The 25,976-nt window shown below is 40.1% G+C and overlaps 1 protein-coding gene across 1 annotated transcript; it reads right to left on the bottom strand.

Annotated features, from left to right (window-relative positions):
• Window positions 1-1,394: 1,394 nt before the first annotated feature.
• Window positions 1,395-25,378, bottom strand: cog6 (component of oligomeric golgi complex 6). Its single transcript, XM_022189108.2, has 19 exons — window positions 25,165-25,378; window positions 24,558-24,701; window positions 23,149-23,220; window positions 22,891-22,949; window positions 16,529-16,640; window positions 15,608-15,690; window positions 15,316-15,386; window positions 14,247-14,340; window positions 12,029-12,157; window positions 10,404-10,495; window positions 9,955-10,019; window positions 9,789-9,880; window positions 8,713-8,830; window positions 7,772-7,903; window positions 7,493-7,660; window positions 6,886-6,993; window positions 5,162-5,215; window positions 4,995-5,074; window positions 1,395-3,258 (listed from the first exon to the last, which is right to left on the bottom strand). Exons 1-19 carry the CDS (start codon window positions 25,297-25,299, stop codon window positions 3,111-3,113), a joined length of 1,956 nt encoding a protein of 651 aa, XP_022044800.1. The 5' UTR covers window positions 25,300-25,378; the 3' UTR covers window positions 1,395-3,110.
• Between the last annotated feature and the right edge of the window lie 598 nt (window positions 25,379-25,976).

Here is a 25,976-nt window from a genome sequence, read left to right as displayed (position 1 = left end):
CTTGCCTTCGTGCTTGACTCTTGAATCGTAGTTTGCAGAAAAAACGTACTTTGCTGAGTGTGTAAACTGGCTGCCAGCCTCTGACCGTAGCTGTCCGTTCTTGCGCTGACTGGTTGCTAGCGTAGTTAGCATGCTTCGTGGAAAAGTGCCGGCTGATATTGTATTCTTTAAAAACCGCAACGATTTCATTGCAAATAAGACATACAGCCTTTGAACGGACTTCAGCGAAAAAATATTTAGTAGTCCAGTCCTTTCTAAACACTCGACATTCACTGTCGATTTTTCTTTGATCCACACATTGTTACAGCAGGGCTCAACGCAGCTGCACAGAAGAAGAGAAAATAAGCAACAAAGGTCACTTGTGTCTGGAGCGCGCCATCTCGTGGGGTCAACAGAAACGTCGGGTACTGTAGGGAAGACCAAATGAATGTGGTCTTTACTGTAATTTCGTCAATTCTAATATTGACAAAATTATTTTGCGGACCGGATTGAAAAGCCCAACGGGCCATTAGAAGGTACATTTAGTTTATAGTAAACATAATATGTAAGCCAACGATACAAAATAAATTTTGTTACTGCAGGGACTGATTAAAAAAAGTTACAATAACTTGTTAAAATAAAGTAACTGCAGCCTTCCCCCTGAATGTATCCTATATTAAGACATGACAAATGAATTCTGAAATGCAGTACATATGCTGTGGCACAAAACCATCCCTCCTACTAGTTACTAAGTCATGCTTTGAGGATGATGATGATTCAGTTTCCAAATGAGGAAGCAACACGTGGTATTTCTAAGCACAGATGTGATTTCCAGAGTGGCTGCAAAATTCTAAGTTCCTTTCAAAGTTTCAGTTGAGGCAATATAGCTGTCATCTGTAGTTCAACAGTCATCACCGGCCACTGGAGCAAAAGGAGGACAAAAACTCAGTACTGCTGGTATTATCCTTTAACCCAGATTCCTGCTGGTTTCATGCTTCAGCAGGCAAAAGCTTGGTAACTGCTGTCATATGGAGCGAATGATGGGATGAATGTTTGCCACTGTGCTCACCACTACCTGCCTCTAAATGGTGACTCCATCACCTGTCACATCTGTTAACTCCTTAATACAGCCACTGGTAGGACGAGGCTCTCACATGCTGAGCTGTGCAGGTCCACTTGCAGTCGCAAACAACCGACGTGCAGCTGAGTAAGTGAAGGCGTGCACTCTGTGTATTGTTACACATGAACAATGTGTTGTTATTCAGTAATTCTGCCTTAATATCATCCCACTTTCTGCTAAAGATTGCTGAGTAAAAACACTCAAGACCCAGTTTGTATCCGACCGTAGCCAAGCAGAAGTAGAAAAGAGAGCCGGTCTATTTAAAGGACTTAAGAACGCTGTCCAGATGCTGAACTTTGTGGTATTCCATTTATTCCCAGTACTCAATGTCCTGGCCAATGATATCTGAGTAACATCCGGTGAGCTGGGGAAATCCTGGGACTCAGTGCTGGCAGTCCTGCCAAGATCAGGCTGGCTGCCATGGACCTTGATGTCAGATAGCAGAAATGAAATGCTGCCTCTCAGACCAGAGACCATAACAACACACTGGATCAATATTCACTTATCTTTACAGTTTTACTGGGGTTTTATTGGGGATTACGTTGACTGGGTGGTATCAGATTTTCAGTGATATGATATTATATGTCATCATGTCACAAATATCTGTTGCTGTGTGGCTTCCTCGAGAGAGATGAAAGACACAAACTGTTCTGTGTGGGCATTTAGAAATAACTTGGACTGCACTTTTTTTGAAAGATAATCCTTTTCACACACATCTTTTTGGGTCTATTTTTTCTGGTTCTTCTGAGGTTTCAAAAGTTTTTGTATTTTGTAGACACACATGTCTGTTCAAAAGTTTGGGGTCACTTAGAAATGTCCCTATTTTTTTTTAAAAAGAAGCTTTTTTTCAATGAAGATAACATTAAATTAATCAGAAATGCAGTGTAGACATTGTTCATGTGGTAAATGACTATTCTAGCTGGAAATGGCTGATTTTTAATAGAATATTTACATAGGGGTACAGAGAAACACTTCCAGCAACCATCACTCCTGTGTTCTAATGCTACATTGTGTTAGCTTATCATGTTGAAAGGCTCATTGATGATTAGAAAACCCTTGTTTATTTATGTTAGCACATGAATAAAAGTGTGAGTTTTCATATAAAACATGAGATTATCAGGGTGACCCCAAACTTTTGAACGGTAGTGTAGATATCTATTTTAACTGAATACTGTCTTGCAAAAGCTACGGCTTTTATACCTTTAATTTAATGCATCTCAGTCCAAGACTAGAAGGTGTATGGGGTGTAAAAAATATCATGTAGTGAAAAAGTTAGTTTCCATGTAAATCAATTCAAAAATTACTCTGCTGTGAAAACAGTGAAGAAAAATATTTCTCCTTTCTGACACCCTAAATTGTGTTTCACATTTCATTCGTGTAACCGTACAATTTATGGCAAACAATTAAATCCAATCTCATTAAAGTTTTGCATTCACATTGTAGTCCACATGATAGACACTGTTCAAAAAACCAACTGTGATGGTAAAACTGATTTTCCATTTTATCCCTACAACTCAAAACAGTTGGGATTAAAATAAACATGACGTTTGTAGTGAAGCCTCTGAGGTTCCCCTTGGAACTATCGCAGAATTTTTCCTGACCGCTTTCAAAAATAACACAAGCCTCTTAAATCCTGCGTTTCCTTTTGTTTTATATAATATTCAGTTTTTTCAATAAAAAGACTTTGTTTTCTATAATTGTGGAACCAAAAAGGGTTACATTGTATAAAAACAAACAGAAAGAAAGACAAATGAATGTATGCTTTACAGAGAGAGAGAAAATGCCTGCAGTAGTGAAAGTAAATGCATCATATACATATAATGCTCTTTCCTCCAGGCACACAGGAGGCCTTTAGATACACCCACATTTCCCAGAGAGAACTGCACCTTTACATCAACTTTCATAGACATTTGTGTTATTATACTGTACAAATGACATGGCTCTTTAAATAACCTGCAGGCGGTCCTCTGCTGGTGCCTTTGAGATCATCGAAGTGGGACGAAAGCGTCTCTCAGGACAGCAAAGTCTGAACCTGCTGAGGGGATCTGGGCAGCAGGTTTTCAGGGTCCTTGTAGGTGTTCGCTGGGCTGGTCAGAGCAGTGTAAACCTCCCCATATGCTCTGCACACCAGCTCTGTCGACTGACGGAAAATCTGCTCCCTGTACAAACAGACAGAAACCTTTAAAACTGACGCTCGCTAAAGAAAGTCGCAGCAATGAATAAGCCTTTAAAACATTTCTAAATCGGACAAGCAGAGCTTTTTTTTGTAATTAATCACTAATCAAGAGCTGAAATGCCTTGTGTGAGAATTCACTTATTTTTGCTCAGTGACCACTATGTGCCCCTGCAGTATGAAAACAGAGAAAGACAGTATGTGGTGCACACTGCCATCTATGGATACATATTACAGCAATGAGGAAATTTCCACAACACCACATACTGATAGTGTAAGAAAATATGACTCAAATAAGAGAAGTTTACTCCCTATACTCACATTTGCCCTGATTTTTAAAGTATCTTTATTAAAAAAAAGTGCCTGTGTATACTGAATTTTGTAGGTTTCTGTAAGGTTATAGATGTTTTCACTCCATAATCAAGATAAATCTTTCTTTTTTATAAGAATTTCTGTAGGTTTAGGTCATAATTTATTGATTTATAGACTAGAAAAGAAAATATACTGGGCACTAATTAGTACTAATTAGGTAATTGTTTAAGTGATGTTAATTTGGTAATTTGCTGCCTTGTTTGGTCTTAAAATTTAGCAAATAAAATATTTTGTATTTTAAACTGTTGGTTGAACAGCACATGATGTCTGAAGATGCAACTTTGGGCTCTAGGATATTGTGATGGTCATTTTCATGGCATTTTTAGACCAAACTATTAGTCGATTAAAAGAAGAAAATGCTCAGATTTTCTTTTAGAAGCAACATAATTTCCTTGTATACATCTCTCTATATAACCATCTTAATATGTATAGATATATATGTACTATGAGTAAAGTGAAGAACATAATGTGACTATTTCCTGCAGTGGAGGATACATCACTTGGACCGAAGAGCCTAGTGAGAGGCCTCGAGGACACAGTGGGAGCACCTCGGCTGTATCCCACTCAGGCTCTTGAGAATCCATATTTTTAATTGGCCCGCAGAGAACATGGTACCTCGGTGCCATGTACACCACCTTACTCCACACCAAGTGCACTAACACGATATGTGAAACAAACGGAGTCTAAAATCGCATTCCCATTATTTGTGTGCATCAAGAGTGTTTTCAGAGTGCTGGCGGGTGTTTTTGTGTATTTAGGTGAGCAGAGATGCAGACGTGGGAGACAGCGGGAGAGAGGGAGAAAGACAAAGAGGAGGAATGATTTCAGGGAACGAGTGTGAGTGAGAAATGGACCAGAAGCTAATTAATGGCGTCCTGCCCATCAGTCCTCCCATGTCCATTAATAGAGAACATTAACCTGAGGTACAAAGTGCTCCTCAAGCCTGCTGCACTTCCCAGTAAACGTAACTCATAGAAAGAGCCCTCCACTGTAGCTGCTGGATTGGGCTAAAAGCATGTGCATTTTCTGATCAGTAAGACAAACACAGGCAGCCATGCAGAGCCGACCGTGCTCTCAATGCGTTGGTGGGCTTGGCAATTTAGCATTCAAACTCCTCGTGCATTTAGTCGAGTGTTTTGTTTAGAATGCGGTAATGATCGCATTACATCTGGGGAACTAATAAATGTCGGACATTATTGGGTTGAGGCTCCAGTGCTATTTTTAATCACTCTGAACACGCTCTCAACTCCATTGATACACCCACGTGATAAGGTAAACATTTAGCTACAAGCCTGAGTATTGCATGCATGCTGATCATTACATGAACAGAAAACACCACAGTCAACTCACTTGATGGCTGCACTCAGCAGGAAGTTGAGCTGCGGCATCACAAGTGTGTCAGGTGACGACAAGTATCGATCAAACTGGACCTGTTGTTTGCGTGAGAGGGACAACTGCAGCATTAATCAGGTATCTGCGGATAAATAAGCTCTAGTAATGCCAATGCTGGAATTCACCATTGCTGCTTTCACAGAAGAGCTGTCCATGCTTGGAAGGAGCGACAGAGGACCCTGAGAAAAGAAAAGACAAACATCAGTTTAGAATGCAACCAAGGCCACAGTATCTGAGCAGCAGTGATGCTGAATGTCAGGTGGCTGAGGTTCATTCATGTCGCCACGTCACTCGGAAAAGTTGACTCCTGCTTTTCGTCCACATTTCCTAAAGCAGCTGCTAAAAATAGATGTAGATAGGGACAAACTGATGCCTGGCTGAATGGCTTACTACTGGACAACACTTTAAAGCTTTAAGAAAAAAAAAGACATCTTTATTGTGTTTGTCTCTCTTACTTCTTCCAGTTCTTAACAGAAAACAAATGATTTACACTCTGGCTATACAATATAATCTAAGCTCTGTATCACAATAAAATGTCACATTTATCTAACTGGCTATAACTATCTCACAATGGCCTATTTTTAAATGACTGATTGGGTTGTTGTGGCTATTCTTGGTTTAAAGCAAGATTCAGACAAGCTGCGTCCTGAAAACAAACCAAATTTAAGTCAATATGACCTAAATTTGATAAGTCTGGTTCATCATTCAGTGCTAATTTATAGCACTAAAGAGATTTATTGGCAAAACAAATCAATGCAATGCACCTTTTTGAGAATGGCTGAACTTAGACATGAGTGTTTCACTTTGTGAAAAAGAGAAATCTCCTCCCTAAATCCTGCTGTTAACTTGACAGAGTGAATGCACATCTGACTTTGTGTACACAACAGCATGTACCTTTAAGGCAATTAGCTGTCACTGATTATCCAGAATGGTAACATTAAGACAAGCTTAAATGCCTAAATTGCCAACATTAAAACCGGCAAATAGAAGGCAGTGCAAGGTTCAAAGCAGCAGTGCAGCACCTTGAGTGGCTTTATAGGGATATGGGCACATTAACAAACATACTATGAGCCAACAAACACATCTGCGGGCTACTAACACTGTGAACAGCATCGTTATAATGCCTGTTTTCTTGGTCATCTAACAGATAAATACAGAATGAAATGTTACACTATTAGCAGACGTAAACTGAAAAAGTCTTAGACAAACTCCAGAATTTTTGTCAGTCGCTGACATCTGGGATGTCGTCAAGTGTAGAAGGATAGACTTAATCTTTTCAAATAGACACAGCCATTTAAAGAAAACCAAAGACAGGCCACCCGGGGAGAGAGGCAGTCTGCAGAAAAATGACAGTTTGTGATTGAGCTTTGCGTTGAGCAGCAGCAGCAGGGTGTGGTGTGTCCTGACATGAACCAGAGTCAAGACTTGCATGCTAAACCACAACTATGGGTCTCAGTCAGCCCAGTGGCAAAGTGTGTTATAAAGAGGGAGGAAGGCTCTGGGGCATCAGCTCTTATCTGCACAGGACAATTCTGCTGAAGCCAATATATTTTAATAGAGCATGATATAATCTGTCTTTCTCTGTCCCTTTCTCATCTGAAAATCTGATAGAAATGCTATTATGCCCTAACAAAGACATTGGTCATGTGGTAACCATAGCAATAGTAGAGCCTACAAATACTGGTCAAAGCCCAAAGAGGTAGTGTAAACAATACTGTTAGGGCCTGGATGATATAAAAAGAAAAGCATTAACAGGAGAGATGTGGGGGAAAAAAAAACAAAAACACACAGTTCTCCAACTTCATGAGTGAGTGCATGCGAACATGTGTTTAAGTGCTCCATGTGAGACCTGTTCAGCACTGTGCTGCTGGACACAGCTGTAAATGTAACTCAGTCCGGCTCTGGTCAGCACGTAGGACGCCTGTTCGTTGATTAGGGTGTCAAGGTGAGCCTCGATCTGAAAAATGTGGGAGAGAGGGGTTTAAAATGGAGTCCAAGCCTGCATTGTGAACCAGTGGTACTTGTGGCTAATGGATGATCACTGTGCTATTGATACTGAAACTTCGCCAGGAGCTCTTGTGGTGCTCAATTACAAAAGACGAGCTAAAAATAGAGGGATAGATGGCGCGTCACAGCATGAACAACAATACATGACGCACACCCTTTTCATTAGAGAGCAAATTAAATCTTTTTAATAAAAGATTTGGGCTCTATGGGTTTCAATAGAAGGGGCAAGAACAATTCACTACTTTTAATGAACAATTCAGACAACGCGACGACTAAATTGGGCCTTTAAGTGTTTCATTATGTAATTTGTCTTGCTCTACTACAGTACAGTGTATTTATTATTTCATAGCTTTGACTAATTACTCAAATGTAAATAGATAAATGAAAATTAAAAAAGAATGCCTAATTCACTATTAATCTGTTAATAATTATGTATAAATAGCGCAGACCTGGAACTCGAGCATCTCAAGCCTCTTGTCAGTGAACTCAAAGAGAGCCAGCGTGGTTTTCATGACATACAGCGAGTTGACCATGTAGGTCGCCATGTCAGCTGTGCCGAGGTTACTGGCAGACACAGTACACAACTGTAGGAGGGGATCCAAGATGCAAGAGAGAACCTGGGAGAGAGACAGAGCCTTAAGCGATGAGTGAAAAGGCATCGGGTTTTATGAACAGATAGAAACACCCTGCGTGTTCTCATCTTCCATTATTTGATAGAAAAGTGTTACCTGAGCAAAGTCAGCCTGGCGGGCATCCAGAGGAACGACGGAGGAGTCATGGGAGGCCAGCACCTCCCTGAGGAGAGAGAGGGTCTGAGTGAGGGAGGCTGTCGGTCCCAGATCTGCAGGTGGCAGCTCCACCTGCCAGACAGACAAGGCCACAAGATGAGATACAGGAGGCCGTGCAAACAACGAAAGTTTCACAGAAGTTACTTGTGTGTGACAGCACCATCTAAGCAAACATCCCTAACAAGCAGCATGATGAACCAAGTACTCAGCTGCTACCTGCTGTTACTCTGAGCCTCGGTCAGTGGAGCTTTTGTAATGAAGAGAGTTTTGATTTCATTGGCCTCTGGACACACAATGCAGAACTGAGCATGGACACCTTTGTCCACCTAATAGAGCAAATTATGAGAAGGCTGTGTTCCTGACATTAGCTGGAATTGACACCAAAACCCTGAGGGCCTCCAATGTGATTAACACTGAGCTACAGGGATAATTCTTGTAACTGCTATTGATCGGGACACAGCCAGCCTGTAATGTGGAAGAGCTCATGCTCGTGCTGATGTATATTTGGATGCCAATTTAACTAAATGGTAACAAGTCTGGTGTTTGTTGGCAGCTAGCGCCATTTTGATGCTGTGGCCAGCAGGCCAAAACTGTTTACAAGTGTAAGAGCTTCAGAAATAGCCTTGTTGTCTTTGAGGGTTTAGACGTAGAGTTGAAATACACAATGTGTGTCCACAGGGAGCTACGCCGAACTATGCTGCACTGTCATTTAAGCATTTTTATGAAAGAACATTGTGAACCGTCCGTGCTATAAAAGCAGGGCTTCCTACTTTTATCGTTTTCTTGAGAATGTTGTTTTTAGCAATCACTTTCTCACATTCACACAACAGAAAACAATATTATGAAGTATACAAATAAAAAGCATCCTGGTCACACCACACCTTGTCCATGAGTCGACTTGCATGAAGGCTCAGGCTGTTGAAGAACATCTTTTTGCTGAGGAAGTGCATTTCCTCAATAGTGACGAGCAAGGAGGCGACACTGGTCCCAATGATAGAGCTGAACAAAGATCCGATAGATAAGTCAAGTAAGGATTTATTCATTATTATGGGATCAATTATCTTATTTACAATCCATCAAGAAATGTATAAAACTTTAAAATGGAAACAAAAAGTTTATCCTAGCTTATATTACTTTATACAAGCAGCAAATTCCAAAATTTGCAAAGATAGAACCAAAGCATATTTTGTTCTACAAATGATTTATATGGTTATTCATTTCTCAAAAATGTTGTTTATTAACCCTTTGAAACCCCAAAGTCTCTCAGCAGGTTTGAAAGGCAAGTTAATTAAAAAAAAGCCATTTATCAGAAAGTGTAAAAACAGACTTTTGGCTTCAATGTCCTTGAACTAATCATCTGTGATGACAAGAAAATTAATCAAACCTAAGTCTAAAATGACTGTATTTCATCATAATCCATTTATTCTATATCTTCACCAATAACCAAAAATCTTGCAGTGCTCGTTGTAACAATAAAGCCATTAGTGACTTAGCTATGATGAACAGTTGTTACAGAAATTGAGGGATTGAGCTTCAAGCTGTGTTTACACAGAGCAGAGAGCATGGAAACAAAAAAATAACATCTGTGGACACTTGGAAAAACCTTGTACAAGTTGATTCGAGGCTTTTTCAGTTTCTCTAAAATAAAAAAATCAAACAAATTCAATTTTTGTTCTTTCTTTTTTGTGATTATGGCATTATATATTTAGAACTTTATTACACTGCACAACAGACATTTTTGATTTCTCTCTACCATTGTTGTGCTGTTTCCACTGAGGTGCAGGACTTTCATGAAGTTAAAAATAAGCCCACAGAGACAGAACATGTGACGGGAGCAAAAACCACCCCGAAACTCTTTATGTTTCAGAGGGTTCAGTTTTTGTTTATGATTAAACAATCAGTTATTTCAAATCTAACGTCACTGCTGAGTTATTATGTGGAGTAAAATCTGAAATACCTGATGGTGTGGTGGTAGAACTTAAGCAGGTTGGACAGCTTGTACAGTAGGACGGCACCTGGCTCTGCCACAATGACCTGTTCTATCCGGACCTGTGGAACACACAGAGTCCATGAAATAGCCATTCAGTCGTACATAGTTTTTAAAAATAAATTTGGTTGCTTACTTTCAGCGGCCTGCAGACTCCCTCAGTGATGTGTCCGACCACTTCCTGCATGTTCTCCTCCACACCTAATGTAAGTGGAAGAGCCACACAGAGCACAGAGTCAGGACTATTTGAAATTAAATACATTGTTTGTCTGAGGACATTAAGTACATAACCTCAATATTAACACATACAGACAAGTAAATAGAAATTTATCCAAAAAAAAAATCAACAGTAGCACATTCACTGACTATAACTGAGAGATGGATGATTCCTAATACATTCCTGTAAGGTAGGTGACAGTATTACCATGGTGAAAATGCACTTAGAATGATATAGCCATACAATTACATCCCTAAAAATGCAAGGATTTTCCATATTACTTGTGAGTAGTGTGATAACAATGAAAATGAACTGCAATAAAACACTGAACCAGATGATGATGGACAACAGTGTGTAATGCATCACACCTTGTAGGGTGACTTGTTTCAGTAGAGCTTCTAGATGCTCCTTCTCTGACGCAGTAGCTTGATGTAGCCAGGCTAACATGTCCCCAACATACCTGAAAGAGCAGCAAAATAGCCTGTAGTAAACAGTAAACAGTCATTATGGGGCCAAGCCGAGGGGCTAATCTCACCATGCTGCGACCACAGACGCATCGAGGCATTGGTCATTGTGTTTAATTCCCCCTCACACACAAACATACGCATGACTTTTGCCATTATATAACGGTGGAAAACAGCAAGGTTAAACTGAAATTATTGTGTGTAAACGTGCGTGTGTGTACGTGAGTGTGTGTTTGTGAGTGAGTGCGAGGACACGGAGAGGTGAGAAAGAACTTGATGTTCTCAGAACTGCTGATGCCTTCTATAAAGTGGAGGTGATTTTGTGTTAAACACATGGCTGGTATTCCGAGAAAATCTCCCATTTGGCTCCTGGGCACAGGAGGAAGAGGGAGCGAGGTGCAACAGGAAACACAGGCAACACTCTGGACACTCTGTGATGAGTAGACATTTAACATCTTCCTGAATTGGATTTTAAAGTTAAAACTCTGTGGTGATGGGGACAAAATCGGATCTATTTATACACCAGGGACAAGCACAATCATAGATATAAGAGATACAATTTAAAATGCATCTAGCCTGAATACTGAATAGTTGTGTTTTTAAGGAACAGCACTGCATTTCCTGCAACATGTCCAATGACACAACCCAAATGTGTCTGTGTAAACTGAATGCATGGTAAGATCAAACTAAATTCCAGTAGCAGCAAAACAGCCTGGCATTTCTTTTTTATTTACATTTTTTTACAGCATATACCATACTGTGCAAATGTTTTAGTAGCATTAGAGTGATGTCTATCATGTAATTAAACCAGGGAGCATGACAGCAGGCCCAAACATACAGCCAAGGTGAGGAAGCACCAACTCCTGTGACAAGAACAACAAGGAGCTCTGCAGCATATGGTATTGTCCCCAAAGAACCTTAAACATCATCAGTCAGACACTGAGACAGTCTAAATCCACAGAACTGAAGCAAGGTCTGAGATTCATGAAACACCCTGGCCACCGAATACTGTGAAAAATGTGTGCAAGTGTACCTAAGAGACTTTGTTTTAAAAGCAAAGGGTGGTCCCAGCAAATATTGTTTTTCTTTAATCTTGGAATTCTTTTCAAAATCATTCTTTTAGTGGCTTAAAGATTTGCATTCTACTTTATACTTTGTATTCACTGGCTGTAGTTGTGCACACCTGTAAAGAGGAAACAATTTTAAGGCTTGATATAATTTAGTTTCTTTGAAAATAACTGAAATAATGACTGCATAATTACATGCATTTGTGTTTAGGTATGTAGAAGGTACTATTTTTAACCAGGGTGTTTTCTTTATATTATACAGCCATCGGTTTTTTATATTGACCTCGTTATTCAGGCCTCTTTCAAACCTTATGCACAGACACAAAAGACGTGTCCATGAGTTTATCCAGCTATAAATAAGTGCAAAAATAGCTTCAAGTTTTCTTTTAGTACTGCATGATTCAGCTCTTACATGAGGTCCAAGAATAGAGGAATTTCATTACAACGGGATTAGAGCTGTACCTCATAGGGTCGTGTGAATGCATCTCTATGGGGCGTGGGGTTCCTCCTGGCCCACCTCGAGTGAGGGCGTCGATGAAGCCTCGTACCACAGCACACCTGCGTGCCGTCCCAAACTCATCCAGGGTGTACCTGACCAGACAAAGGAGAAACACGGCAACGTTCAACACCCAAACCTCATGAGAAAAGCCAGCGGCTACAGCGTTGTTGTGTAGACTGTGTGTTGTGGTCAGTTGCTATGATCAACACTGTAGGCAGCTTTTCCAAATGGAAAGAGTTTGAGGTTGTTCTGATGACTTGGCGGTGGCAGGTCCTGTGACAGACTAAACAAAAGATAGTGCTGAATTAAGATTCCAAGAACGCTGGCATCCACTCTCCCAGCCTCAACATACCCAGCCAGAGCCAGAACATGACCTTGGACGCTTTTGTCGGCACAGAAACAGGTGCATTTCCGAGAACGCAGCACAGATAGCGGGAAACGTATCAACGTGTGAAACTTTCATTTGTGTTAAAAACCTGAGTCCTGTGTAATTATTTGTTCTATTTTAGAATAAATTACCTTCTCCTGTACAATAAGCTACACATTATTTACAGAGACAGACATTCAGTGCTTTTGAAATTGTGTTTATCCATTTTCTTTGCATTTCCTGCTTCAGTCTGTACCTCAAAATAACTATGAGTAATGGGCATTAATGTTATTGACTCATACAGTCTGCATCATAAGTATTTGGGCAGTTACACTACTTTTATATACTCAGTGTACATAAAAATACCAAAGACTCAGTTTTAATTGTATTTTTATCAACTGTGTGGGAGACAGTGTTCCAAGTTTAGGGTTTAAATTTATTAGGACGTACACATGTGGAAGAATCTTATTCAATATTTTGTTAAAGATCCCTGCAGCCAACTATTGCCCAAGGTCTTTGACTCAGACATCACCAGACGCCTTATATGTATTTAGTTGAATGTGAGCACACAGAATTGCATCAATGCTGCTGTTTCTGTCAGCAGCAAAGTCATCAATAAATCCCTCTGTGCTAGTTCTATTGGCAGTCCTACAGATGAAAATGTGTAAATATCCAGAAATGTCAGTCTGGACTGTACGTACTTCAGACATCTGAAAGCACTTCAACACCTTCAAGACTCAGTAGCAAATAATGTGTGTCATGATTGTCAGAATGATTAGCGTATCAACAAAATCTTTGAATTAAAAGAGTCAAATGAGAATTCCAAACAAATAGACGAGGTAAATTAAGGATAAAATCACCAACGCAAAGTTTCACAATAAGCTAATTCTTCATTACCTGGATATGAAACTAAGAGCAATACTAGTGCGCTCACATGTTATCTGCAGCTTGTGCTCCACCAACATGTCACAGGCATGAAGTATTAATGCTACACTGACTTCAACAGGGAGCAATGAAAGAAAAGAAGAATACTGCATGTTTGTGATCAAAATCCAAGGCAGCTTTGATAGGCTTCAAGAATACATACAATAAAGGGGCACTGAGTGTAAGCAAAACTGTGTGTGGTTACCATGTAAATAATGAAATAACAAATCATATTACATAACGGCTTTACTTAATGTAATCAGAATTATTTGAATGTTGCTTTTTTTTAAAACCTAAGAGTGACCAGATTTGTAATAATTCATGTAAAATACCCACTTGATTTGTATTACTAATACAAGATTTATAGTGGGTTTCTTTTTTTCCCGTTACTACACCTGCTCTTTCCTCCTCTACTGGCTATATAGTGGCGACATTTTCTGTTGCTTCAGGCTGTTTGGTCTGTTGTTTTATAACCAAGAACCTCTTTGCTTCTCTCTCTCCAAGAACACAGGGACAAGAATGCCCCCAGCTCTCACTGTTCACCTGCGAAAGCCCAAAGAGGACTGTAGCACAGTGAAACAGGGGAGCCTCACAATCACTGGGTAAACAACAACTTTGTTTCAAATTTATCACACATCTGCTCCTACAATGAAAGCTTGTAGCTATTTGGAAAAGGCGTAACAAAGCCAATAGTTCAAAAACATTTTAGCTCACCTGCTATTAAACTCCCACAATATCTCATTCACATTGATCCTTTGTTTCTGCACGCGTAAAAACATTCATCACTACAAACAAGTCGACATAAAGAAAAAACTGAATAAAGAGGCAGACAAAATGATAAAAGGGAGCCAGTGTTTTGCTTAGATAAATATGTTTGTGCGTTATGTTACTTGTAAAGGACGGGTCGGTCCTGTAAGGCTTCCATGGCTTGAGTCAACACAGGGCTGATATCACACGTCTCCTGGGTCAGTCCTCTGCATTCATCTATGCAGAAAGAAGGAACAGAAATTTATCGGAAGGAGCCTCATCCAACTGATTTAATAGCTGCAGTCTTCATAGTAACTATGCCTGTGTTATTCTGAATGTTTTGGACCATGATAACGGTGTTGGCGACAAGCAAATCAGAGCACCAAGGATGTCTTACAATCACATTTTCCCATGAGCTTTCACCAAGAAGTCAGTCAGTTTGCTTATGTTTTGTACAACACAAACAATGGATACAGTGAGGTCAACCTTCCAGACAGCGGCCAAAATGGATAAACACACTTCGCTGTTGGCATTCTTACCAAACGCTGGCAAGAAATGTCTCCTTTAAAAGACGTACAGTACTATATTTGAAAATTCAGTTGCCCTTTTTAAACAACCGCCAGATTCATAAAACAAAGACCCTTCACAATGAGCATTAACTTTCACTACATGAAAAGAAATGACCAAACATTCTAACTTACAACTCTTCTATTTTTCCATTACAACTTTCACTAGAAAATGTCTTTGGGTAAATCTAAACTACAGCAAACCCAGTGTCTGTAGAGCAACTCATATTTTAGTAAATGGTTTAGAGTTTGGTATTGCATAATTACACAAATGAGGTTTCTGTGATCTAAATGGTTTATTTCCATTTTGATTTCAATGACAAAAAGCATGTCTAAGCTGTGGAAAAGTTTGTTTTCCGGCATTCTTTTGGCAAAAACAGTCAGAGGATGTGAGTCACATGAGTGCTTAAATGTGTCCTATACACGCAATTACTCTCACTTGAAATAACACAGCTTTGTATTTAAATGAAAAAATGAATTAAAACAGCTAACAAATCATCACCAGAGACAATACTGGAAACTGACTCAGAGCCCTCAGGAGGAAAGTACAGTTTTCATTAATTTTGACAAGATGCAGTGTTTTGTTCAGGGACACACAGTGGGTCTTCAGTGTGCTGGTGATTGTAAATCTGTGTACGGTACTCACTCTGAGCCCAGCGGTAGAGCTGCTCGTATGATGTCTCCTGTAACACTGCCATCTGCTCCATGATCTCTAACCTGAAACAAGCACACAAGCCAAGACCGCACATTACATACTCATGACCTGCAGAATAGCGTCAGATCCCCGACATGAATACTAATCCTGGATGTTATTTTCCATCTGTCTCTTCCACCTTTTGGGCTCCCAATAAACGTCATGAATTTAGGAAAGAGAACACAATTACTGTTACAGAGACTGTCCCACTTTCACTGGAAGTGGAGCGCAGAGTAACACTTACCCTGCGGTTTGCTGGTTGGTTCGCAGGAGGATTTTTACATCCTCGTGGATGTGCTTCACCCGGCTGAGAGCTTTGAAGAAATCCTGGGAAATTTAACAAAACACAATTTACTTTTTACATGCAAAACTGGTAGCAGAATTGCAGAAGCCAATGTAATTTTTTCCAGAAATCCAAATAGTTACAGCTTCAATAAGACCGTGTTTCTAACCGATGATATGCAGATGCACAATGCAGATGATTTGAAGCTGACAGATGTGTATGTCACTTTACCTGCCAAAATTCTCACTTTAAGTATTCAGAAAGTTCAAGATGATTGATATTTATATTTGCACACTGACAAATGTATAGTATCTGTAAGTATACAAGTATAAAGTAATAGGAAAAATGGCACAAAGAAGCAACTTCAACACTGATTTTAACATTAAATCAATAGACTTAACGGGAATGAACTGCAAGTTGTTGGCATAGAGCAGAAAGGAGACAAGTACAAAACAAATAAAAATAAAAGTACTAAAATATTTATACATGGTAGCGTCATCACCTGTTGTACATTCCAGGGCCTTTCAGTTAGTGTGAAATGAATTATCAAAGAAATTCAGCTTTTGTTTATGATGCTTCTAGTCATAGTTTTGCCATTTCAAAGAGGTGCAGGACTTCATATTGCAGTAAAAACAACACCCAGAAACTGCTCAGACTTTAAATGGTTAACATCCTGATGCTAAAACACATTAAATGTAGTAGAAGCTGTGGTGGAGTTGTGATCAATGAGGGTTTGTCAGAAAACTGTAGATAAATGATGCCTATTGATCAGCAAAGCAATTATCCGTGCTTGATACTGTATCCTCCCATTCTGTGGGCACCAATGGGACGATTCTTCACGTGATTTACTTCATTAATATACATGGTAATAGAGATTATTACCTCAGAAATGGGTGCATCCCGAGCCCCTCGCAGCGTGGACATCTCCTCATTAGAAAGCTGGAACTTGGCCAGGAAAGCCTGAGCGACCTGAGCTCTCACCTCCAGACGTTGACTGAGAGGGAAGATATAAGTGTCACACAATGCTTGCCCTTGTTGCACTTTATTACATTTTCTGAAGAGTTATTTTCTCCTTTTAATGCTTTTTAATTTAGTCTGTGTTCAGTTGGGCAGTTCTTGTCATCGTGATTTGTTCTCTCTTGAAAACCCTGTGGATCTTTATCTCAGAAAATGTATATTTTCTTTAGTCTTCCGTCTTCGAGTTTTATCACTGTAAGTGTGAAGCCTTGCATGGTTTCATTTAACAAAAAAAAAAAAATAGTACAGGCTGTCAACAAGATGTAATGTTCAAATATCTACAGCAGATGGCAATCACACTCCTCACACACACACTGAGCGAGCTGAGAATGAGACAACAGGGTGGGACACAGAGTGAAGATATCATGTGCTGCAGTCAGAAAATTAATATTGGAGGAAGACGAGGGAGACAAAAAGAACACAGAGCCGGATACTGGCCAGGTTCTGTCACTATCAATAACAGCCGAGCGATCATTATCCATGTCACTATAAGTGCCCCAGCACAATAGTGACCATGGCAACCACCCCAGTCAAACAGGGAACTCTGTCACGGGATAGCAGAACAACAGCCAGTCCTCCCTCCGTTCCCTTCATTCCATCCCAACCACTTCGCCTATATTCTCTTCCTCACGGCGAAGGCGAGGCAGGGATCAGTAAATCACCAGGTTATTTTGGTAGAGCAGAAGAACCCAACATTACACAACCATTGTCTCTCACATGGCTATTACCAGTGCTCAGCCAGCTGAAAGTAAGGGGTTGTAAAACTGTTCCAGGAGCCTGTGATTCAGTATTTCTCTGTGCAACCCACACACACAGGACCTCAAGGTGTCTTTGCCCTTTTGTGAGTTCATGTGTTGAGATTTTTGCTCCACATACAAAGATGCTTGTGGGGCATATTTCAAAAGATGACTTCATTACAGCTACATGTAAGAGGTGGCAAAAATAACAAGATCTTATCCCTGCCCAAGCCTGCACATGTGCAAAAACTTCAAAAACACAAACGAAAAAATGTAATCAGAACTGACTGGAGTCAAACCATCATGCTACTGCGAGATGAAAAATTAAAACAAGAGGCACTCAAACATCCCGATATCCCACCACAACTACAATGATATATAAAAAAAAAAAACTCGCTATGCTAATGAGGTCATTAATTAAACTGAGCGATGAATAAATTTAAAAAAAAACTTCTTCCATGTGAACATGCTTGCCTTCACACAATACATGAGCAATATTAATACGAAATCTGCAAACTCCTGTCGAGTGCCGTCTGAAGAAAAGCAATTTTATCACTAATATGCAAATTTATGCAGCAAGCATTTACCAACAACTAATTGAATCATCTGTTCCATAGTCTAGAATAAACATGGAATTTGCATCATTAAAGGTTGTTGAGTTATTATCTTCACAAGAGGAGAAAAGAAAGAAAAAAAAGACGCACACATGGCATCTGGGACAAACAAATAATAAAAGCAGCGAACAAATTCATTAGCAAGTTATGGAAAGAAAACAAGGAAATCTCCATGTTTATTGTCACTCCTCTTGCAATGTAGTTCTTATGGGGAAACCACGAAGTGTATAATTTACACATGTCAAATACAATCTAGCTTAATGCATCTCCTTTTAAGGCAGCACTCGCTCCCACTTGTTCCTAATTTATTTTCTGTGTATGGACATGTTCAAGCTCACAGACCTGAGAGCAACTGGCAGGGAAAACGCTGCTCGCACGTCGGACTCGCAACAGATTCACCTCCAGAAGAAAAGAGATGCCCCCTATTTCTCACATCCAGGCCAAGAGTGACAGACCTGTTCCTCCAGGATATAAATCACAACAAAGAGACAGGCTGCACAGGCCTGTACAAGGTGAGGAGAGGGGGATTGTGGGAGCTTCCCTTGCAGAACAAGCAAGAGCAACGGCGGAGCAGCAGAATTATTTCCTACAGCGCTGTCAGAACATGACACATTCTTCTCCACACTACAATCACTGAATACCAGAGAGAGACAACATACTTGAGTGAATCCGCAACGTCACACGGGAAAACGGCAACATTTAGAGACAGTGAACTAGTGGTTCAGAGAAACACAGAAGTCAATGATGTAAGACTTTCGTGACGTCTCCCCAGCAAGTGCAAAAGTTAATCTCGACCCGGGTTATATGACGGGGTAAAAACAAGTCACAGTGAGTGTTAACAGTCTGTTTCTTAGCGTGTGTGTGTGTGTGTGCTCAGATTTCTCAAGTAGGCCAATTGATTTTGTCTGTTCAAGCACAGAAATCGTTTAAGCAGTATAACACAGCACAAGCTCATAAACAGCTCTGTCAAAGTGAAACACTGAAATTACCAGCGCCTACTTAATTACCTCGCAGAGCCAAGCTGATAAATCAACACCAACTTTATAAAAACCGTAAGCTTTATTACAGAGTAGCATTTACTGACCTCGCTAGCTTTTAAACAAAGTGACTTAATACTTCTATGGAAAGATTTCACAGGACTTTTACTTTTGTTTCTTGTTCAACTGATAAGCGTGCAGAAGCAATGGTGAGCAACAGCCCCAAACACTCAAACGTCCAATGGTCTCAGGAGTTGTAAACCATGCGGGTCGATTATCCATTAGAATCTATCAGGGGGCCCTTCAAAGAACTGCATGGAGATTTGGCATTCACAAAGCTGCTGGTTAGCCACGCGTCACTGATCACAGAGTGCATGCAGTTACATCAGACTGCACAAAAGGCACACTCACAGCCATATCCTCATTAGCCGCTAGCTGATAATGCTCAAGTGTCATTTTACACAGGTTGTCATTCACACTCCCTGATTGTTCTCTCAAGGGTTTCAGCATTCTTGATTTATTAATGACCTACACAGAAGTCATACTAAAATAACTTTATAAAAAAATAGTCTCGATGACACACGGGGCTCCATGTGCAATGATTCATTACCTGCTCTAAGAATTTCTGTGGGAAACGTGTAGCTACCACAGACCAAATGCAGCTAAATCTTAGTTGTGGTTACTAAATTTATCTGAATCGTACTTTGGCAGGCAGCCAAGTAGGCCTACTATAGCTGCATGAGTGGTTTAGTAACAAGTGGAGAACTAGTCCAACAGTCCCTCCCCTTCAGCTTTTATGCAGTCAACGGAAGCATCCGTTTGTGAGGCGTCTCAACATGTTCAGCATGATGTCATGTCACGCTAATGCAAAGATTACACAGATGAGAACAGGTGGGCTGCATTACATTTCATTATGAAACAACGCACAACACCAATTTAGTGCTGTTGTTGACAGCGTCTTTGAACAGGAAAAGCCCCACACAAAGGAGCAGCACGTCTGAAAGCCAGCGGACAAACACAGGTCGCCTGCACTCAGCGGCTCACCTCTTCTCCCTTTGCTTCTGCAAACTGTAAGTAATCTGCTGCTACTTTCCGATTCATTAGAGGTGACAAATGACACCGTGCCGCTGGCAGATAAGACAACAAACAGTTGCGGACAGGCCTCCTCTGCCAGGTAAATACAAATCAGGAGCATCTGCAGAGCTTTGAAAAGCTCTGCGTGTCCTCTCTCAGCAGAGCTGCCCTATAAACACAACTTGTGAGATTATGCTGTAAATGTCGCACTGCTATAATAAGTGTCAACAGGACAAAAACGTCAAAAAAAAAAGATTGTCCTGGGACTGCAGAGGCTTGTGTGACCTGAAATAGATCTAACCAAGAGGACTGGAGTGGGGAGGTGCAGTGGCCGAACTGGTGGGCGGCTGAAAGAGGACAGCTTGACTGCACACTTCCCCTGGCAGCTCTTCTGAGACAAAAATCGCTAAAGACAAGGTCAAAGCCCAGCGTGCACACACCATCCAATCTGGCTGTGGGGTCATTGTGGTTCTGCGCATGAAAATGTCACACAGACGGACAGCAGGTCCCAGTGGGACCACTATGCAAAGAAAAAGACAAGGCAAGAGGGCCACTCAGAAGGGCATTCATGTAAAACCTCTGACCGCCTCTCTTCAGCGAGACCTCCTTTCACAAAGTGATACATTGTTTTAATTCATTGCCTGCATGCACTCACTGGTGGTTTTATCCCCACTGCTGTCTTTCAGATTCAGAACTCATCTCCTTCCTCTTCCATCTCCCTGCCTCCCCTCCGATGTCACCTTTTAGTCAAGGAGGTCCTGAAGCTCTGCCAGTGGAGCATGGAATTGCGGCTGTACATCACAGCTGTCAGCAATGTCTTTTGCCAGAAATCTACATTATCTGTACCCGTGGCCCTGCCTCCATGTCAACTCACAAGGTCGCTAAGCACTGAGGTCACATCTGCCACAAATGCTAATGAACCCCACCCCAACCTCGAGCTGTCAGCGAACACGAGCAGGTGTTTTATTTTCATATTGCTGCCAACACTCTGGCGGACAAATTCATACATTAATGATACCCAGATTAATTTTATTGGAAGGCTTTCAACCAAAAAATATCAGTATTCTAAGCGATGTGGATGGACGAGTACCCAAGATACGCTGTCTGTCTGCACTTTGACTCAGTGTCCTGATGAGCTGAATATATTGAATCTGCATATCTGATGGCGTTTGATATGTGTTGTCAGCAAATCTCAATGCACATGCTCACATACAAGAACGTACTCTTGAGCTGCTCTCCAGCTACAACAGTCGGTCTTCAATAAGACCAGGGAGCGGCGCTGTGTAAACAGGAACTACTTTGATGTATAACTCAAGGCCAAACATCACAGGACAAGACAAATAAAATAAATAAAGCTCTGTTAATGGTGATTGCCGCCCTCCTTATGCAAACAGACAACTGCAGAAGAAATATTAATCAACCTCATGAATCATTTATTCCTCCTCATCAAAAATAAAGACATGCTTGCCAGGATCTCCTGCCCAGCACTAAAACTCTTCAACTTTAACAGACTGGACTGCAGCCTTGAGCTAATAAGTGTTTTAACCGAAAGTGTCATATCTATTTGTAAAAATAGCTTATATGATCAGTATATATCTTTGTATTACCCTAATTATCTGATTCTATTGAAAATGAAAATCCCCTTTGATAGATAAAAGGTAGAGGCGAATCCTGGGAAACAAGGAAGTGTGAGCACATTCAGCCAAGTCTGTTCTTTCAAACAACATGTGAGCAATAAAGGCTTATCACTTTCAAAGTGGACCATGATATTCCTGCTGCAGAGTTTGACTCAAGTGCTACTTGTCTGGAAACTTGCCCAAATGGAAACTTGACTAAATGGAGTCTCATTTCTGTCAAAATGAGGCTCAGGCGAGAGTGAAATGATGGTGTCTCGCTTTGGACTGATGAAGATGCCTATCAGCGATAAATGCGACATGTTTCCAAAATGACTTCGTTTCAGAGAAGATAAGAGGAGAACTAACGGGTTGAGATCTCTTTGAAATTTCAGCAGATAGTTTAGAATAAATTGGCAATCCTATCTCCATGATTTGCCTGACAGAAATTTCTGTCTGAAATGTCAGTTTAAAAGCTGACAATAGGAGCCTTGTCGTATGGTCCTATTTTATATTTTAGTCAGACCTCAGTTACAGTCACATCCTGATTAATTATTATCCCAACACTTTTACGAGAGCCAACAATGCTGAGTTCGACATGTGTTCAATGTGATTCATAACAAAACTCTGACAACAAACAACACCTTATGAAAAAGCTTTGCTGTGCATGTGTACATGTAGGAAGTGTTGTGAGCTTGAATTTTGTTCCCCATATATATGGAGCCAAATATAAGAAACAGTTCTTATATTTGTACTTATTGCACCTTAAATAATGCAATCCAATACAAAAATACCAAATTTCAACGTCAAAAGTTACAGTAGAGCTGAATTAACTCATAAGTGAAAGATTGCATGCTGCTGTTAACCAATAAAATATTAAGTTTCCTTTTGCAGACGATAATTACTGCACACAGAGTTAAATTAGATTGTCCGAGACTTTCTATTTTTCTCTGTGTTCCTGTAATAGCAAACCACCGTTAAATAACATCTACCATGAAATGTAAAATATATTTATTGTGAAAATGTCTACAATAACATAAAGACTGTCAGTGAGCAGAATTTTGGGACTATAGCTGTAAAGGTAATTGGATTTACTATTTTATCCTTAAAAGCATTTTCCCATTGATTCCTGACTGCAATCTTATTTGAAATATAAAAGTATACGTCAAGTAACAAAGTTAACAACCACACACCCATTCGGAATCAACTTACTTTTCTCCCTGCAGCTTGTTGGTTTTTACGATGAGGTCCTGAGTTTGCTCTTTGGCAGCCTGTTAAGGAGAAGTTTTCACATTTTTAAAAGATGGTTTTCAAACAGTATATTCTCAAAATAAACTCTATACATCACCCAACACCTCCTATTTGGTACAAGTGTTTGATGCAACCCCCGACCGAATACTCGGTATAGCTAAAATAAACCATTGCAGGAGAATTTTCCAACAATATGTGGAGCTGATTTGATTTCCGTACCTTTAATCTGCTGGTCATTTCTTCACAACACGTGCTCATTGCCTGGACATCCTCATGAACACTTTCAAGCTCCTGTGGAGAATGTAAAACACAGTTACAACAGAGCAGATGCAGATGTATTCCTGTCTAAACAAACACAATCAACAACAAGAGGTGTGGCAGCCAGTCTTAATCTTGTATGTGCGTTAGTAGATTTGATACAATATTAATAATATTAATGATTTTGTTAATGAATAATAATGACACTGCATGTAATTGGAACTTTGTCACGACAGAACATGTGCTTGTAGTACATTATTAATGTTCAGATAAATATCGACAGTCTGCTTGAATCCCAAGTTGCCAGGTTCTCCTTGGCACTTTTTGGTCTTGTGATTATTGCTGGAAACAAATTCTCAAAAGTTTATGTTGCAAAGGGGAGGTGCATCAGTTACTGAGAATTTGCAAACATCAGGCTACTGGCAGAAGAAACATAGGTTGAGATGTTGTTTGTGGCCAGTGGGCTGAAACAGATGCACACCTCATTCTACACTATAGTGCAGTGGAATGTAATTGATGTATTTCTGACCTGGTTTTGTGTGAGGTTGAAGACAGCTGACAGTCAGTAGGAGGGTATTTCAACATACCAGGCATTTAAAATGCAGTCATGTGGTTTTTGACATTTAATCTATATGCATTATAATAGTATTTTAATCTAATGTTTTAAGATTGTTAATAATTGCTTCTGCAGAATATCTCTGGTTCATTTGTTGCTCTTGCCGTGGAACTGCTTTTTGTTTTTTGGGAGGGGTAACTGTTTTGTCTAGTCGCCCCAAACAAATGAGCTGGTGGTGGACAAACATATGTGTGCATTGTCTTGGAGGCGGACTAGTTTTCTTTGCTTTATTTATGCTTCTTTTGTTTGTGATGGTAATCTGCTTCCTACACTAATTACTGTCGGTGCCATGTCGAATCCCAGTCAGGCTGTTAGGGGAGGCTAAAGAGGGTGATTGTTACTGGCTGTGACAGTAATTATGTGTTGAGTTTTAGAGTTCAACTTTTGTGGGTACGGTTTAGAGATTAGAGTGTGCACTGGTGTGATGGTTGGACTTATCCCATGCTGTGATAGCAACAGCTGGTATGCAGAAATTGGCATTAAGGAGGGTGACTATACATTTCTTCAATAAAAGAACTATGTATTCCTTACTGCTACCTGCTAGTGAATGGGAAGTTATACATCCATGTGGACATTAAAATACTGAAAGTGTTTCGGTTAATCTAGTAAGAAAGGACTGGGGTACCACTTTGTAAAAATACAAAAGTGAACCAACAACAACAACTTCACAGATGTGTTGCCTTGTTACACAGAGACAGATCTGAGTGCTGTTTGTGGGTAACAAACACTACTTTAATTCAAAACTGTGCATTACCTCTTTTACTTCTTTAAATATTCGTGCAAACTCCTCGTTGATGGCCAGACTTCGCCTCTCTATGTCACCGCGAAGATTTCTCCTGGTGCGCAAACTGTTCTCAGTGAAGAACACTGACAGCGCCTTGAGAGCCTCCAGCATCTCCTGGATGAACAAAAAGAACATCACGATGGCAGTTAATGGAGTTGCTGTGACAAGTGTAGCACTCCCAAACTACTCCCTTTGCACACAAGTCACAGCAGTTCACACTTAAAGGGAAATTAAATTGGGGCATGCTGTATTTCCCATTTGCATCATATGCTTCCTTTAATTAACATGACTGACAATACTGGTGTCAGTGGAAACTCCAGAGACTTAATACCTCATTCTACACAATGTACAAGAAAAGGCTGCAGCAACATGCTAACTGCTAACCTACTAAATATAGGGCATTATTGACATTATTCTTATTATCGGGTTTTAGCACAGCCATTGCAGACCCCTTGTCTTCTCTAAATGATTGTCTCTGTCAAAGTTACAGTGCTACAATTACAATAGTCGCGATTTACAGCTTCCAGGTTTAGCAATTGTTAGCCTGCTAGCATCAAGCTAACCTCCTCCGGCTTACCTTGTCGTTGTCAAGCCTCGTCTCCAGTATTTTGTTAAGTTTCCTTGAAAGCGGATTATTTGGCTGAGTCGACGCATTTGAATTCTGTATTGCTGTGGAGCTGTCAGCTGAAATTTCTGCTTTAGTGTCAGCCATTGTACACAATTTGGCGTCCACGTCAACTTTCGGAAAGATGTTTTTGTCCGTTTGGAAATAAGGTCCGGGCGGAGTCGAGATTCCTGGATGAAAACGATATATGGTTCCGCAAAGTGGTTAATTATTTCTCTTTAGGGAAGTTGTTGCTTTTATTTAATGGGAGGAGAACCGCAGAAGATTGATGGTAAGTGATTCTAGAATTCGGTTTCTTCTAATAAAATAATATTATTAGATCTTGACATTATTTTATGAAGTACCCTGTGGTTACTTATATTGTCAACTGGCGCTTTATTTAACATTTAATGTAATTTAATTGAAAAGCATTGAGATTGTGTTGCTCTAATATTTGTCCTACTGGGTGTTACTGAATAACAAGAGCCCTGAAATATTCATAAGTTTAAGGGATGTATGATTTACAAGGAGGAGAAAACTGGCTCAAGTAGTTCCTTTATTTCCATTTTACTGGGTCAAAATCTGTGTCAGTTTAACTTTTTAACAAAGAGCGACGAGACAAAATTTTAATGAGATCTTCGAATCAAAGCTCCCTCATTACAGGCTGAAGAACTTTCTCCATGTAGTTCTGTCTTCCCACACTCACACAGACAGGAAATATTTATCACTGATAACAATGCTGCATTCAAGTGCTGTTGGTTATATTGTCCCAGCAGTAACTTGAT

The sequence above is a fragment of the Acanthochromis polyacanthus genome, chromosome 13 (genome assembly GCF_021347895.1).
Source record: "Acanthochromis polyacanthus isolate Apoly-LR-REF ecotype Palm Island chromosome 13, KAUST_Apoly_ChrSc, whole genome shotgun sequence".
NCBI classification, from domain to species: Eukaryota; Metazoa; Chordata; class Actinopteri; family Pomacentridae; genus Acanthochromis; species Acanthochromis polyacanthus.
The sequence above is the reverse complement of the archived record's forward strand: the minus strand, read 5'-3'. Positions and strand labels throughout refer to the sequence as shown.